Source organism: Parus major, chromosome 17 (assembly GCF_001522545.3).
Source record: "Parus major isolate Abel chromosome 17, Parus_major1.1, whole genome shotgun sequence".
Classification (NCBI taxonomy): Eukaryota; Metazoa; Chordata; class Aves; order Passeriformes; family Paridae; genus Parus; species Parus major.
In genome coordinates, this window is record NC_031785.1 from 4,041,401 (window position 1) to 4,058,140 (window position 16,740).

The following is a 16,740-nucleotide window of genomic DNA, read 5'->3' on the forward strand; positions in this document are numbered from 1 at the left end:
TCAATTTTGGAATTGGTAATTAAAAAAAAATATGGAGAATGTACAGGTCAAATAACAGGAGAGAACTTGAATACCCAAGTCATTATTATTATTGTGGTGGAAAGTGTGAAAGTCTGTAGGCTTGGTATCATAGCTGAGAGAACTGCCAGCAAAGCAGGGAGATTTACATTTGGGAATGACCTTGAGCATTTCCTTTTCTCCAGATTCCTGAAGTCTGGAGAAGAAAGTGATGGCTTTGAAAGTGCTTCCTTGCTGCTGATTTTTCAGCATGGCCTGGGTCTCCAAGGAGCAGCTCACCTGGCATTAAAGCAGCTGCAAAATCTCTGTTTACAGGGTTCATGTAGGAAAGGAGGGAGGTTCCCAGCTGGAAGAGAGGGAGCAGTGACCACAGAGTACGGGCACCATGGAATTTCTCACTTTTACCCTTCATTCCACCATTGATGTGATAAGGTGCAATCCATGCCTGGATAGAAGGTTACTGCTATCAAGAACCAAAAATAGTTGGCTTCTTAAAGAAACAAATTAACCATGTGAAGTTACTAATTACACTTTCATGATAGTCAGGAGGGCAAAAAAAGACCAGTGTTTGCATAAAGCATGATAGGCATATTTTAAGTCAGGTCTTGCTCTGCTGTGTCTTGCTTCCTCTTGCTTCATTCCCAAGCCACACTCCCTTTTCACTTTTTTTTTTTTTTCCCTTTTTTTTTTTATTTTTTATTTTATTTTATCTGTGACATCTGCTTGGAGCTTGTCCCTCCTGTGATACCACACTACTTGCAGCTGTTCAGACCTCCAGCTCCGAGCTGTGCATGGGGTGCCCTGAGCATACGGCCTTTTTGATGTGTGATAAAACAGAACCGAGCCACTGGGGGTATGGAGAGGGAATGCAGCAGAATATCAATAAACCTGTTCTGAACAAAGCTGCAGCTCTGTGCTGGAATAGACATTTCACTGAAGTGTCAAGTAGATGGATAATATATTCTAATTAGGGACTGACTGATACCCTGCAACTCAGAGACCTTGGAAATCAGCTCCAAAATGCTCAGTTTTTGTACTGTGTGTTGATTTTTGCATTTGTTTAATGCCTTGAAATGTATTTTCTGTAGGAAGCTATTTATTGAGCTTTTTTCCCTAAATAGTCAAAAGTTTTTGATATAAAATTGCTTATTGCCTGTTTTAAGGACCTTTGAAATTTGTATGTAAACCTATTGAAGTTTGCTGTGGATTGTTAGAAGTATGGATTATGGATTGTTAGAGTATTTTGTTTACTGCCTGTTGCACATTATGTGATTTGAGCCATAAGCAGGAGTGACTTCAGCTTTTGTGGGGTGGTTTTTGTGGTTTTTTTTTTCATTTTTTTGTTATAGTTTCCAAAAACCTTGCACTCAGAGCGGAGAAAATAAACCAGATTTTTGGTCTGTGTAAATTGGCATTGATTTATTTGCCTCAGACCTCAGATGCCATTTCTCCCTAGAAGATCTGGGTCTATATATATATATATATATCTTGTACACAATATATTCCAAACTAGTGCTGAAGTTCCTGGCATAGCACTACAAACATTGTGCAGCTTTGCCTTCTGCAAGTCCCAAGGGATAAATTGATTTCTCAGCACCTGTGTGACCTTAGCCAGTGGTTCATTCTAATTTGGCAGAGCAAACACTGGGAGTGGCAAAAATGGCTTGCAGTTACTTGAGTCTTGTATTTTCTACGTCTGTCAGCAGGATGACATGTTCCTGAAACCAGGCTAATTAAGGAATTTTAAATAGTCTGCTCTATTTTCTTGTGTAATTGGAATGGCCTGTTCCATCCCACAGAAGTCCTGGAGATAGATTTCCCTGAAATACTTGGAGAACCTTTGGACCCCACACTGACAGAGCACCAGATTTATATGGGAGATGATAATGATTGCCAGCTAATGCAATATTAAAATATCTCCTTTATTTCAGCACGAAGATGGCTCCCAGATTTACTGTGGTATCACAAAGTTATTTTGAGGGATGGGATATAACAGCAAGAAGTTGTGTGCTCAGGCAACAAACAGATAAATTAGGGAGAGTTCAGAAGATTCAGGCTTGAGCCTGGGAAGTGGATTAGATTTCAAATACTGCATCAGACAAAAACTGAGTGAGGCTGCAGCTCTCCGATGGTATTTCACAGATCTGTAAATGTTTTTTTAAAGATGCTCAATCCAACACTTAGATGGCTATAACAAGGACTTAAGGGAGCAAAAGGCTCTTTTTTCTTTTTTCTTTCTTTTGCTCTGTTGCTTCATTAGCTCTGGGAACGCTGGTTCCATTACTGTGAGTTTTCCTGTATAATTTAAGAAAATAATGAAAGCATGCATATTTTCCTCAGTATTCTTGGCATTAACTCTGTCTTTAGATTTGTTTAGCTCTTTTTTTTTTAATATATATATATATACACAGTGTGGGTTGGTATCCTTTTGAATATTTCAAAACTTAGAAATTGTTTTGGGTTGTTTTTATTCAAGATAGGAGTTGGTTTGGTTTTATTTTTAAGATTGAAACATGAAGAAAAAAAATCATTGCTACAATCCATAAGTTCCCATTGCTGTGTGGCAGTGGAATCAGTGCATGCATTTCACAAAAATATCAGTGCTCCATGTTTGCTTTCTTGTCTCACAAGCATCCATGAGAAATACTGTGCTGTGGAGGGTTCAGAATGAGGTAATTTTTGTGTAAATAGCACTGAGATTTAGTATGAATTTTGGTTTTTTTTCTCTTTCAGGATCAATAACTGTTTCATGTTTTTGTTCAATAGGGATGGATTTTGGAAGGCTTCCCTGAAAATCAGGAGCAGGCATGGATGCTGCAATCATCTGGCATTTTTCCTAGGCATGTTGGTAAGCAGTACAAGGTTTGTATGTGATTTGCATCCAGGAGGAAAGACTAGAAGGGTTTGTCTCAAAAAATCCTCAGTAAATTCAATACCAGTGCTGGAGACAGTCATCAGACAGAAGAATATTTGAGTAGGGTTGAAAGCCTGAGGTAACCTGGGAGACTTTAAGCCCTTCTTTTCACACCTGTTTCCTCTTCCACATCAGAGTTCTGTAAATTCCAGACTCTACACCAAGTGTTTTTGAGCAGCTACAAGTAGATTTGCTCCTGACTTCCATCTCTAAAAATCAGCTTTTATCCTCAGACTAAACTAGTTCCTCATATACTAAACACAAATTTATGCTTGTGTTGAATTAGGGAATGTAAATTTTACCAAGTGAAGTGGAAACATGATGATTTTAAGCTTGACCTTTCAGAGTGGGGGTGGATTCAGACTGGTTTTGGGTGGAATGTTTTACTGGCAAAGGGCTACTAGACAAGACCTTGAAAATTGCCCTTGCCATACAGGAGAAGCCACTTGTCCCAAATTATAGTTAAAGGACCTACCTAGAATATAAAAAATTACTGCAATTGTGTGGAATGCAGTGTGAAATGATAAATGCAAAGCTTGCCAGTGAACAAAATTTATCCAACTTGATGAATTGTCACTTTGGATTTGATTTAGATGATATTCAACTGTTAAAGAAGAATTCAAAATCACTGCAGTAGAGTTACTGCAGGCAAAAATGTTTAATGTCTAGTACTTGCATGTATTTTTAATATGCCTAATAACATCTGAAGTTGAGTTTTGCTCACAATTATACCTGTGCCACCAAGACCTGAATGAGAATCTTAAAGCTCAGTCTGTCTAGTTAATCAAAAAGAAGATTGAGAGGAGATGAGATTTACAGTGTTTTAGTACCTTAATAGGGAGAAAAAGTGTCTGAAAAAGCCATATGATACAGAGAAGAAAGTCATAAAAAGAACTTGTTTGAAACCTGTAATCAAATGCACTGAAAATAGTAATTAAATTACGGTGTTTAACTGCAAGGATGCTTACCCAAAAGCAGCCCAGGGAACTGACAGGTTCTTCCTCTTTTGATGCTTTCTAATCAAGTTTGAACACTTCTCTATGAGATTATAAAAAAATCAGTTTCACTGGTCTCACCACCAAAATACCTGAGTGAAAAGTAATGGTTTGTGGTGTAGAAGAGAATCAGTCTTGAGTGCTCAGTGGGAACTTCTGTCTGAGCCTCCAGAGACAGTTTTTTACTGCTGGTGGTGATGTTTTTTTTGGATAATGGGCACAGTTTGTGCCCATGGATACTGGATTCATGGATATTTTATCCCTCTATATTGTTTACTAGTTGAAGCAAAATTCTGATTAAAAGTGAAGTAAAATATTTGCAGGGAGAATGCTGGGGAATAAAAAAGAGGCAAATGTGCTTGGATACATCTGAACTGTTACAAGGAACAATAGCAAATTAACAATTGCAATTAGCAATAATAAATAGCAATAACAAAGCAAATAATTAACAAGAGCTACACTTTTTATTTTTTTTTCTTTTCTCCTTTTTTGTTGTCTAGTTATGCTCTATGCCCCAGACACTGTGCTGATTGAGAGGAGTGGTGGGAAAAGGCTTGATCCTCTCACACAAGGTGCAGTATGTTTGCTCCTGACCTCCACTGCAGACTGGAGTGTTGCTTAGTCTCAGAAACATTGTTGATGGGGTTAAAATTTAAATGGGATCCCATTAAAAACTAGTAGGAATTTATAATTATAAATTTCAGCTGCTTGGAAATGGTATTTGTTGACATTGCATCATTTTCTGTGCCAATAAAATAAAATAAAAAGCTCAGTATTGAGCCTGCAAACAGTGGACTATGGCAGTACAGAATATTTAAAGGTTAGATCTGTCCATATGAGTTTATAATTTTTCTGTGCATCTCTGCTAGGTCCTGCTTTGTTTTTGAGGTGCAGGGATGCTTTTAGGGTTAATAAAATCATTTCCATTAGATTAAATAAAAGCATTTCTATTAAAAAAAATAAACTGTCAAATAGACTCAGCTCCATATTGTCTGCTAAATTTTATCATCAATCATCCATCACGAGATAAAATCCTAACATTGCTCTGTAAAAATAAACAGGTTGGATGTTTTGAGGAGTGGAATTAAGAGGGGTATTCTTAACTAGAGACCTGTTAAATCCTGCTCTTAGTTGTTAACCATGTTTCCTGTAGAGGTTTTCCACACAACCTTTGACTGGCCAAGTGACCCCCTGGTACAGCAGAGGTTGGTGGAACCAGAAGATCTCTCTGAGCAGGAGGTGTCCAAGAAGCTGCTGGAATATCACAGAAACTTCCCAGAGATTTTCCACATCTACCAGAAAGTTCTGAAATCCATCAATGCAGACCAGCCCTCCGTGGATGTTCTCTCACAGGGTAAATATGTGCTTTGTGGCAAGTTGAGAAAGTCCTGTTTGAGGCGTAGTTCCTGGCTGTTAGAGTCACTTTGTAGGATTAGGCAACACAGATGGCTCCCAGCTGAGTTGTGCTCTCTCTAGAACAGCACTTGGGCTGTTCCTGGTAATTATTTTACTGGAGTAAGTGCAGATAACTGGAAATTCTTAGCTCACAGTCCTGCCAAGGAAGAGCTGATTTAGTAGAGCAAATGTCACTGTCATTTCTGTGAGTCTCTGTTCTAAAAGGGAGCCCTGTGGCTCAATTGTTCATCTCCCAAAGGGCCAGTACCTTCCAAAGTCTGAGAACAAGGAGGAGTAGTTCAAAGCCAGGAATATTTCGTTGTTTAAAAGCTGTTTGTGCTGGGAGCTTTCCTGCTCAACAATTCTTGTTTGTCTTTGCTTGACTGTAATGCAATCTGACTTTTAATGTTGATCCTTCTAGAAGAGAATAAGGAAACTGCCAGAAAGACCAATTGATGATGTACTTTGTAGCTGTCAGTCTGCAGATAATCTCTTATATCCCAGTAATTTTGCATCTCAAAAAGGTCTTTTTTTTTAATAACAAGTGCTGCACTTTTAAGATAAACAAGTAGGAAGTTTATATTCTGAATTTACACATTAATTACCTCTAAATTACTTAATTAAATTTAAAAGTTCATATCATCATTCATAAAGAATTCATGCCTTGAATTGTAAATAAAAATGTGAGTGCCTGAATATTAATTATTATTAATTAATAATGTAGTGAGATAAATTGAAAACTGGAATGAAAAAATCCTCTCTAGATCTTTTTTCTGCAGTGCATCAAGCAGCCAGATTTTTTTTAAAGAATAATTAGATGTGGAGACTGTCTAGGGGATCATTACTCCTAATTAACTTGGTTATTTACTGCAAATTAAGCATCATTTGTAAGCAGGGTGCTTTGCCTGTAATGTTTGTGCTTTTCAATACACTGGGTTGTGGAAAATGTTCAGAATAACTGGAGCACTGTTTGGGTAGCTGATATTGAGGAAGCCATGCAGCAAACACTATTTTCTGGGTAGGACTTTCCAGGATTTTAATTTAGATTTTTATTGCCCTAGCTAGAGTTTGGTAAAAAGAGGAGATTGCTCATAAATATGAGCAGAATTGTTGTTTCACACAATTATAAAATTTTGTGAACTTGAATGCAGTTGCTGCTGCCTTGATGGGGGATGTGACACCCAATTCAGTTGGGCAGTGCAGGATTTCATCACTGCAGGGAGAGATGGATAAATCCCATGTGGTTACAGTTTCAGTTTCTCAATACTTCAGGGCTTCTAGGTAGAAATTGGAGTTTGCTGGAGGTGCTTCTTTATTGGAAAAGATTTTCTAATCATACCAAAGCATCTAAGGGAGGGCTCTGTGAAAAGTGGTTAGTACAGAGCAATATGTTGACAATGGCACCTAAAATCCTGATCCTCAGGATGTTCCCCACCAATCATTTTGTGCTTTTTAAATACAGCTTATGACTCATACAAACAGTCCTGTTTAAGCTTGTCCTATTCCTTAGCCTAAAATACTTTTTTTATTACAAGGACACTTTAGAGAGTCTTTTATTGGAACTGAAGATCTCACAAAAACTGAGAGAAGCTGCAGCTGGTCTGGGCTCACCTTTGGTTGTATCCACTGCAATCCCAGAGGAATCAGAGCCTGTACAGATGTGTCCTTGCTGCTTCTGGCCAACCGTGGCAGGTGGGATCAGTGCCAGAAAGTTTAGCCTTGGCATCTGACTGATCCCTGGAAAACTTGCATGGCTTGAACTGCTCCCTTCTCTGGTATTCTCAGCCATCAAATGGGCAAAGCTGTGTCCAAATACAATCTCAATTTGTCCTTGCTGCCAAAGCTGTGACATCTTTTGGCTTCTTGGTGATCTCTCAGGTTCTCTTTTGGGATTGCAACAAAGTCCAGGTCTCTATAATGTGGCAACATTGATGATGCTTCACATGTCCCGTGGTCTTTCCAAACCTGCAGGTTGATCTGAAGGTGCTATTCCCTGCTTGAAGCAAAATGTAGGAGGATGATGTCCAGCAAATGAGAGGAATCAGGCAGAGAAGCTCAAATATTCTTTACAAGTTACACAAAAAGGATGGGTAAAAGAATAAAACATCCACACTCAATTCTGTGTTAGTGCTGAGCAGTGTCATGACACACTGTGCTACAAGTCTATAATATTGTAATTAGGAGTCTTAATCACACACAGCTAGATAAATGTCGTTAATTTAACATCCCAAGGTTTTACACTTAAATATTTGTTCAGAAACTGCAGAAAGTATTAAATGTAATTACAGTCCTCTAAAATTTGCATGGTAAAATTGTAGCTATCAAGCAAAAATTACTTCTGCTAAAAACAACATGGTAAGAGAGCAATTATTAATTGAATCTGCTCTTTAAAATGGTTTGACAGGCACTGATGAAAGAAAGAGGAGTGTAATGATAGTGAGATTTCTAAAATGCCTCTCAGAGTAAATTGCTGACGGGACAGTTTTATCAGTGTCCTGATTTTGGGTGCAGAGTCTGGATGTTTCAGTGATAAAATAAACCACAATCAACATGACAATGTTTTTTTCTAAAGAAGAGAGTAGTTAATCAATGTTTATATATATATATTTTTTTAAAGAAATGGATTAAAACCTGTATTTTTTTCCTTTCTCCCCTCTTCTAGTTCTTGCCTTTGTCCAAACCCGGCACCGATCTGCTGCCCCCTTTACACCCCGGATTCTCTTTTTTGGCCCCCCAGGCAGTGGGAAGAGCCTGCAGGCAGCACTAATAGCTCAGAAATATGATGTTGTCAACAGTAAGTTCTCAGTAAATATGCACTTTGCTCAATTCCTCCTTTCTCTCTTTTTGATCATTTATCTTTTGCTGTCTGTCTTTCTTACTTGCTTATAAAATGTCTCTCTTTGTCCATTGCTGTGGATGTCAGATTTTTGAGGGAAGTGAAAAGTATTTGAATGAAGAAGTGAAAACCAAGTATATATGCTGTGACAATCCAGCTCTAAGGTTTTTTTTAGTCATCATTTCATCATTTTTTATGCCTTTTACATCTGTATTTTTCTATTGTTATACTCCTGTAGTGCTCTGAATTCTTCTGTGGATCAGTGGATCGTGAGTAATGTCTGTAGTTTCAGCTGTCTGACCAAAATTGGGGCACTTTTAAAATAGAATTCACTCTGAACTTTAATGAAGTCTCAGGCTCTGCACATCTCAAGTAATATGTGAGAAAATGAAGGAATTAGTTAGAAGTGCATCATCTTTCTTTTCTAAAGGAAGTCCAAAAAATTCTGCATGAGACTTGTTCACAATTAGCATTTGAATGTTAAAATGTTCTGTATATAAAAGTGCAGCTTGCTGATAGGATCAATGCAATATTTTCCTTGTTCTGCAGTGTCTTCTAACAGTGGAGTAACCATAAATTATTTTAAACAAATGTCTGGTAGCTGTAAAATTTGTTGATTAGTCACATCATCTTAGTTAAGCAAAAGGCAGGTTTGATAAAATATTTCTGCTGTCAATTATTGTGCCATTGCTGTATTTTAAATATCATGTGAAAAACTAAGTATTTGTAGATTTATTCAAAGCTGTATTTTTATTAATTGTGTAATTGGCTTAAAGAAAACAAAACATGCTTGAATGTATTAAAAATTATTTTGTTCTTGTCCTTTTGAATGTTTTTCAACTTTTTTTCTAAAACTGCAGGTTTCATAGTGTTCCATCTAGGTCAAAATTTGCATATTTTTTTTTTAAGTAACTACAATATGAGAGAGTTGCAGCTCTTCTTATTAAAAATCATTACCAGTGATTTACCCATATGTTGAATTTTATTTTAAGTATTCTGTAACTAAAATATTAGAAGAATTAAGTGTTTGATATAGAGTTGGAAGACCATCATTTTTCAGAATAATATTCAGCATATATTTTATTTTTATTAGGTCATTTGGCTTCAAGGACAGGCTCAAAAATGTAAATCTATGTTGAAATAGCCTCATTAATTGGATTGAATTTAGGTGTGGACTTATTAGGTGTCTTAAATTAGGGTCTGTGCACTGAGTTTGTGTTATGTTTTTACACTATTTATTATGAACATGAATTTGCTTCTCCAGGACAACTGGTAACTATTAAAATTGTCACTTAAACATTGAACTTTATCAGCTTTGTCCCAGGAACACTCCTGGGGGGTTCTCACTCCTGTTGGCCTGTGTAATTAATAATAGACTGATTAAAAGGCTCCATCTTCTCCCATCAAAGTCAGTGCCTGTTGGTGCTATTGATTCCAGAAGAAAGGAATCAATTTAGGATTATTAATTGAATAATCTCCAGGGGGACCTATAGCTAATATTTACCAAATTGGAGCTGTAACCAGGATTTCTGCTGTTATGTGACCTCTCCATGTCTTGGTTCCCTCTGTGTAAAATTCCCTCACCTGGGGCAGCCTGTGCTGTCCAAGCCCAAAACAGGAATATTTCATGTACAGCTGTCCTGGCTCAAACCTGAAATTTGCATCTCCTGGTGTTCTGTGTGTTTGAAATCAATGATAATAATATTGCACTAGCACAGTTTTTTAAATGCAATCCTTACATGATCATTAAATGACCCAGGGAGGCCCTTCCTGAACTGAGCATTATTCTGCACCTCCAAGCATGGTTCAGATACTGCTCAGCAGCCAGAACTTTATTCAGTAATTACAAGTTTATAAAAAGTGAAAGCCACTAGCAATCCCTTGAGTTGTTATTTCAGAAATATATTTGATTAATAACATTCTCTCAATTTTTAATATGTTCTTTGCCAAATATATTATTTTTTTTTCCATTTTTCATTCCATATCCTCAGTCTTCTTCCTTTTCACTCTGCTTGGCCAAAAAAACCCCAAACCTAACAACAAACTCAAAAAACATACAACTTTTATTTTATTCAGTGACCTTATTCCAGTATGCAGCTTCTGGGTTGGTTTTTTTTTTTTTTCTCTTTTCTTTGTTGCTTCCTTTTTAAAATTTAACCTTGTGTCTTTTTTGTTCTTCCTTCCTGTTAGTTTGCTGTGGGCAACTGCTAAAGGAAGCTGTTGCAGACAACACAAAACTTGGAGAACTCGTTAAGCCTTACATTGACAGTGGATGCCCAGGTAGGGCACATTGTTGTCTCATTACACTGCAGTTACAAATCTGTAGCTAAAGTCAAATTGTGAGTGAATTTTTGTTGGTCAGATTCTAATCAGAGTAGCCTGAAGGTTGATGAATTCAATTTATTCCATGGGATTTGTAGGATTTGTAGCACTGTGTAACAGAAGTTAGATTTCTAAGGGTGTTTTTTATCCTCAAAGCAAATATTCACTGTTCTAGTGAAATTCAAATTTCTGATGCACATTCCAAAATCTGAATTCCATGTTTTAATCTCTAAATCTAAATAAGAATTCTGGTATCAGTTCAGACTGTTGCTAAAGCACAGTATTGTGTATAACTACTTTCAAAGCACAATAATATTGTGCTTCTTTTTATATTTGGATGTCAACTTTTAGAATGCTACCATAATTTCCTCTACTTTCATGTCAATATTTTAAACTTAAAGTTTCTTTGTACTTAATTTCTATCAGCATTTTTGGTTGTGGGAGGCAACTGCCACGACAAATGTTGAGTATACTTTGCTTTTGGAAGGTTCTGCAGGGATTTCAGATAAATCATAAATCCTGTGAGCTCCTGAGGGCAGCAGCTTAAACCTGTCTGCCTGTTACAGTTGTCCTGCTGTCTGTGTGTGGTGGGTTTTAAAAATCAGAGAATATCTGTACTTAAAAAGGAGAAGTCTTGTTGCAGGAGGGTGGAAGGATGTTTCTTTTGCCAAATTGCAATGGCCTGGAAAAGGAACTTTCAGTGCTGTTTCTGTCAACAGCCCACTGGTTTCCAGTGGTACAAACACAAGGAGACAATCATGCTGAAGATGGGGAAATCTCAGTTAAGCTTCAGTATTAATGGAATTTTGAGCAAAGCCCCCCTGAGCAAAGAGAAATCATCCTTTATTTTTAGCAAAGAAATGTATTTGGTAAGGTGAAAAGCTTGAAAATCTCCTTTGTTTTTTGTATAATAGTTTAATTCTGAGGCTGAATTAGACAGAAGAGCCTTTAAAATTAACTGAGGTTCCCTTGATACCAGACCCAGAGATGCAGGACTTTCCCAGGCCTTTCCAAAAGATTTTTGTCAGCCTGCAGCTTTGGGGGTGCCACCCTCTGTCAGGAACTTTATCAAGCCACAGGGTGATGGATTTTAACTCTGAACTTCATCTCCAGTGAATGGATTGCATTTATTCCTAATGCAGCCACCCAGCTCAGTGCATTCATGGCAGCCACACTGCTGGGAGTAGGAGCTGCTTTGGGGCCCATGGGAATGGAAAACAGGAATCTCTGCACCCTGCAAGAGAGAATTTAGGTCCTCTGGAATGGGCACAGAGATCTAGGAGAGGATTTTCTGACTTAGAGATACCCTGAATAGGTATTTAACTCAAAGGCAAGAGATCTCAGAGTATGTTGTGCAGAGGATCCGAGGTTTCCAGATGTGGGAATAATTCCTTCCTGGTTGATCTGAATGTGGCTGGTTTTGAGTGCAGTTTAACTCACACATTGAGATCCTTTAAGCTTTCATGGTATCCATTAATTTCAGAGTCTTATGTGCATACTGTAATTTCACTGTCTGCTCATCTCTGTGGAGAGGAGGATTGTAAATACCTCTCTCTAAATATCAGTTATGGCTGAGATGGGAGTTTGGATGATCTGTTTATTCAAAGATAGCTCCTTTAAGAGCTTCCTTTACTAAAATGTTCTTTATATGTGTGTTTTATAAACTTCATCTTAACCATTAAAGTTCCTTAAAGGAGATGCATTCCCAGTAGAGTCAAATAATTGCACAGATCATAATTTTTAGCCAGTCCTAAAAATATGCACATCCTTAGTCTAAGGGAGCTGCATTCATTTCAGGAAAATGAAATTGAAGTTGTAATTCCTTTCTTCCTCCAAATTAGAAATTATTTCAGATTTAGATTAACTTTTTAATACAGCATGCACAAGATAAAGCTGTACAACACTTCTGAATGTTAATAGGGATCATAACTATATTTCTGTGCATTATGCTAAAATTCTCCCTTAGATTTGCTGGTATGCACAAATATATTTTATTTGGTGGGACACAGCACAAAATTAAGGGTTGAATAAAGATTGATATCATCCAGCAAAACCAGAAATAATAAGTTTTGTCATTTTGCTAATCCTCCTCTCCCAGGAATAACAAAGAATGAATTTACATTAGTAAACACTAACAAGAATTCATTACTGCCCTCGCAAGAGGCTTGGAGAAAATGGAATAACACAGGGTACTGAAGAGGAAAGGTGGGAAAAGAATCTTTGCATCTCTGCTCTCTTGCTGCAGCCCAGGTTAAAACAGGGGAAAGATTCTCCTGCTATGATTGACTACAATCAGTTTCCAGAAAATCTCACTTGCAAAGACTCAGTGTAGCCAATAGCAGACAGTGTTGTAAGTGGAAAAACAATTAGAACTTCAACCTTTTCATTACATTTCTTATTGTAAAGAGGTTTAGCTGTTCCTGTGGGTGGGGAATCATGCAAGTGACATTGGCACAGAACAGTGGGACAAAAGAAAAAACATTGTTCTCAAATCATTACTTGTTAAAATGAAAGCAGCGCCATGAAATCTTGAGGACATGCCTCATATATTCTTAAAATGCTCCCCTAGGGGACTGATCTCAGTGTATTTCTCCTCTTGTGGACACCACTGATTGTATACAATTAGTCATTTAAGATGTGCCAACAGGGCGTGTTGTGGTGCTGTAACAAGGCCCAAACCCCATTCAAAGCTGACTCATTATTGAGTTGTTGAGGCTGCCCACTGTCTGTTCTGCTCTGCTTCTGCTTGGCTAACCCAGATCTCTTCATGGCTTTGGGATTCATCAGCATTCTTCCTGCTCTTCTTCCTGTACTGCTGCTTCATGTATACACCAGGTATTTCAGAAACAGCCCAGACAATTCTGTTAATCACCCCAAAAGGCCACCCAGTATTCCCATTTTCTATATTTTCTAGTATTTGCTGTCTCATAAAGACCTGCTTTTTTTCCAAATCCTCCATTTTGTATATGGTGGTTTATTTTACCTAATGAAGGCAGCATAAATATTTTTGAGCCCATTAGTTTTTTAATTCCCAGGACATCTTAGTCTATAATAGATGCATACTAGATATTGAAAAATGCATTTTTGATGGTAAGTTCAGTAACCTGGCATCTTTCTTCCTGTCCTAAACACAGAGCTGTGCTTTGGACAACAAATCTGAAATGTAGAGACTGTTCCTTTAGATTGTTGTGGTTTTACAGAGTACTGGGTAGTTACTATTAACTATACTCTGGGCAGAAAATTACCAACATTGGAGTCTAAGACAAATCTTCTGGTCACCAACACCAGTTAGATTAACTCTTGGTCAAGAATGTTAAACTCAGCACACACCATTTGCTTGGGCAGCCTGGGAAGAAATGGAGTAAGAGGCCATGAAATGAGTGTAGTGCTCAGAAACCTCCCACAGCCAGCAAGACAAGTCCAATAAATTAATTTATTTGGTTTGATTCCTTCTGAAATGTTCTGAGGAGGTAGTTCTATAGGCTTGGCCCTCCCCTGGACAGATGATGTCTGTGTAAAAAGGTCCTTAATAGACCCCACAGGTCTGAAGGAGACCTTTGAACAGAATTCCTGTCCTCTGGTTGCTCTAATTCTGAGGAGGGCTGGACAGCCTGGACATGTCTCACTGAAAACATGGACAAACATTAATTTAAAGTTCCATCTGCATGGTCTTTGTTCACCATTTTAAAGATGTCTGTCAGAATTTGATACCTGGGAGAACAAAAAAAAAAAAAAATTCATTTTTTATTTCCCCACCTAAATGTCCTTGGTGTTTTCCCCTTGAGGTATTTGCATTGTATTAATGAAAGAACAAGCAGAAGCATTTTGGGGGCATCACAAAGATAGGGAAGATCATCAGTCAGTTGAAATCTGCATGTCATTCTGTCCAGTTTTTGTGGTGAAATAGCATGGAGTGATCACTGCTAATTAATATATCTGTTTGTGAGGCTGTAATAAATAGAGCCAAGAAAAGTCAGATGACAGGAAAGCAGCATGAAGAAAAAAACCATTCCCAAACTAGTAAGATTCTGCTTTTCAGCTGGGAGAACTGCTATTAGTTTGGGTAATTGGTTTTTTTCCCACCAAAATGAAGATTCAGGAGGTAAGAGAACTGATTCATGGAACACACATAACATTGCACTGTTTCCAGCCTGTTAGAGTGGAACACACACAATCTGTGTTTTTATCTCTTCCTTTTTCTATTTTTTTTTAAGTTGTAATATCTGAAGCTGTCCCCAATGGCAGTCTGCATGTAGGGGGTAAAATCTGGAATTCCCTAATTTCTCCTGTTTTCTAATAAAAACTATTACTTGTACAAATACAGATTTCCCCTTATTTTAAATTGCAGTGGTTTTAAAGGGGTGCTTTTTTGGTGTAGCCTCTGAAAGTTGGGGTCCCCTGGTGATTGTGATCACAGTCTCACTGAAAACACTTTGTTCTGTTCGGTGCAGGTTGGTTTTTTTTGTTTGTTTTTTTTTTCCCCATCAAATTAATATTCTCATCACCAAGTGTGAAACACAGATTTGACAATAGAGCAGCTCCTCTTTGTTAAAAACTCGCCAAGAGTTTCCAAGTTGAAAGGCTGAGTAAATCTTGATATCTGAGGGGGTAAGCTCAGTGTTATTTCTTGTTTTTAAGAGTGCTGTACTGGCGAGCTGCAAGCTGTCTGAACATTGCAGAGACCCTTTGGGAGCTCCATTGGTTTTCAGCAAGCCTTTGCATGCAGTGTGTTTGTACTGGCTGAAGACAGCGCATGGCTCTCTAAATAATTTACAAGTTGATTAATAGACTCACATGGGTATAATTAGAAGAGGGAGAGACAGCAGCTACAGTAACGGGTACAGTGCTTGGGGGAACTAGAGACTTTATTTTTTTTAAAGAAACTTTCTAGGGTGCTGGGCGTTTGAAGATAAGTTGGGAAGAGCTCAGTGCCTCTTCTCTTTTGAAGTGGAAATAGGACAGTTTGAATCCGTCGAGTTTAATTTTTCACAAGCTTTAGGGGCCCTGCAGTGCAACTCCCTTTTTATTATTGAAAAAAACTCTCCATTTTTCTTTCATTTTTCACACACACACACACACACACACACACAGAGTCCAAACAGGAGCTAATAAACAAATCGATTTTCTACTTTATTTAAGTTACTTTTGCAGCAATTTTACAGCTCCCCTAAATGTGCACCTTGCTCACAAATAAACTGTGTAAAGTTATAGAGACATTTATGAATACACCACATTTTAATTTATGCATTTTTAAGAAACCTTCACCTCTGACAATGCTTTTGAAGTAGCTCCGTTTTTCAAGTCAAACTTTTGACTTTTCCTCTGGGACTGCTACAAAGGTTTTTTTATGGAAAATAGGTAGCAGTCTTTTTTCCTACTAGGAGAAAATTGGTGGTCAAAAGAACATAATGAAATTTAATATTTTTATTTTCTATTTTAGGTGGCTATATTTTTATGTGAGATGCAAGGTTGTAGAACAGAAAGTTTTCAATGCAGGTATTTAGGCAGTAGGTTGTAATTTTCTTCCCTGAGTTTATGTATTGAATCCCCCTTTTTTATGTATTGAATCACTGCAATAAATCGAATTCTCTTTTCCTTTATTTGAAAAATCTAGAATGTATTTTTCTTTATTCCACAATCCAGATTGGTGGATCAGTCTGGCAGATACTCAGAGCTGGAGTGAGCCTTGGTCTGCAAAGGTGTTTTTAAAGGCCACCCCACTTAGGAGTAAAAACAAAGCAATCAAAAAGTGCACCCTATAAAACCAACCCTGAAAGCCAGACCAGGCAAAAAAAATGTGACTTGATTAAACAGAGGAGTGCAGTTGTTTTCTGGAGCAATTGTGATAATCAGTCAGTTCATGGATACAGTCCTGCATATACAGAATTGTTCCACAGTTATATTCACCATTCCTGCTGTTGCTGGAGGATCAATATTAAAATGTTTGTGCCACAAACCTTCATGGATTTGAGTGAAAATGTGGCCCTTGGCTTTTTGGGGCTTCATGGTTGTCAGAAGCTTTTAAACAGTAAAGTACAATATAAATGTGAAGCATTAATCTTATATATTCATATTGATTTTGATTGCTGATAGTCATTCTTTAAAATTTAGGGAATGGAGGTTCCTTTCCTTTCCTTGCAGCACTGTCTCCTCACCAAAGGGCTGCTCACTTGAATTCTGTGTGGTTTTGAGTTTGGGATGGAGCTATCATAGGAGTTTTTACACAAAAAACAGAAGGAAAAGCACATTGCATGTTGTCA

General features: G+C 37.6%; 1 protein-coding gene across 3 annotated transcripts in view; it reads left to right on the top strand.

The window, feature by feature from the left end:
• AK8 (adenylate kinase 8) overlaps positions 1-16,740 on the top strand; it is a 71,997-nt gene that overhangs the window by 13,128 nt on the left and 42,129 nt on the right. For 2 of the 3 annotated variants that reach the window (XM_015644981.3, XM_015644980.2), the window contains exons 5-9: positions 2,785-2,866; positions 4,428-4,499; positions 5,081-5,281; positions 7,985-8,116; positions 10,349-10,438. In XM_015644981.3, coding sequence (XP_015500467.1) covers positions 2,785-2,866; positions 4,428-4,499; positions 5,081-5,281; positions 7,985-8,116; positions 10,349-10,438 — 577 coding nt within the window. Of the gene's footprint in view, positions 1-2,784; positions 2,881-4,427; positions 4,500-5,080; positions 5,282-7,984; positions 8,117-10,348; positions 10,439-16,740 lie in introns of those variants that run through there. The other variant, XM_015644983.2, reaches the window with a different exon arrangement.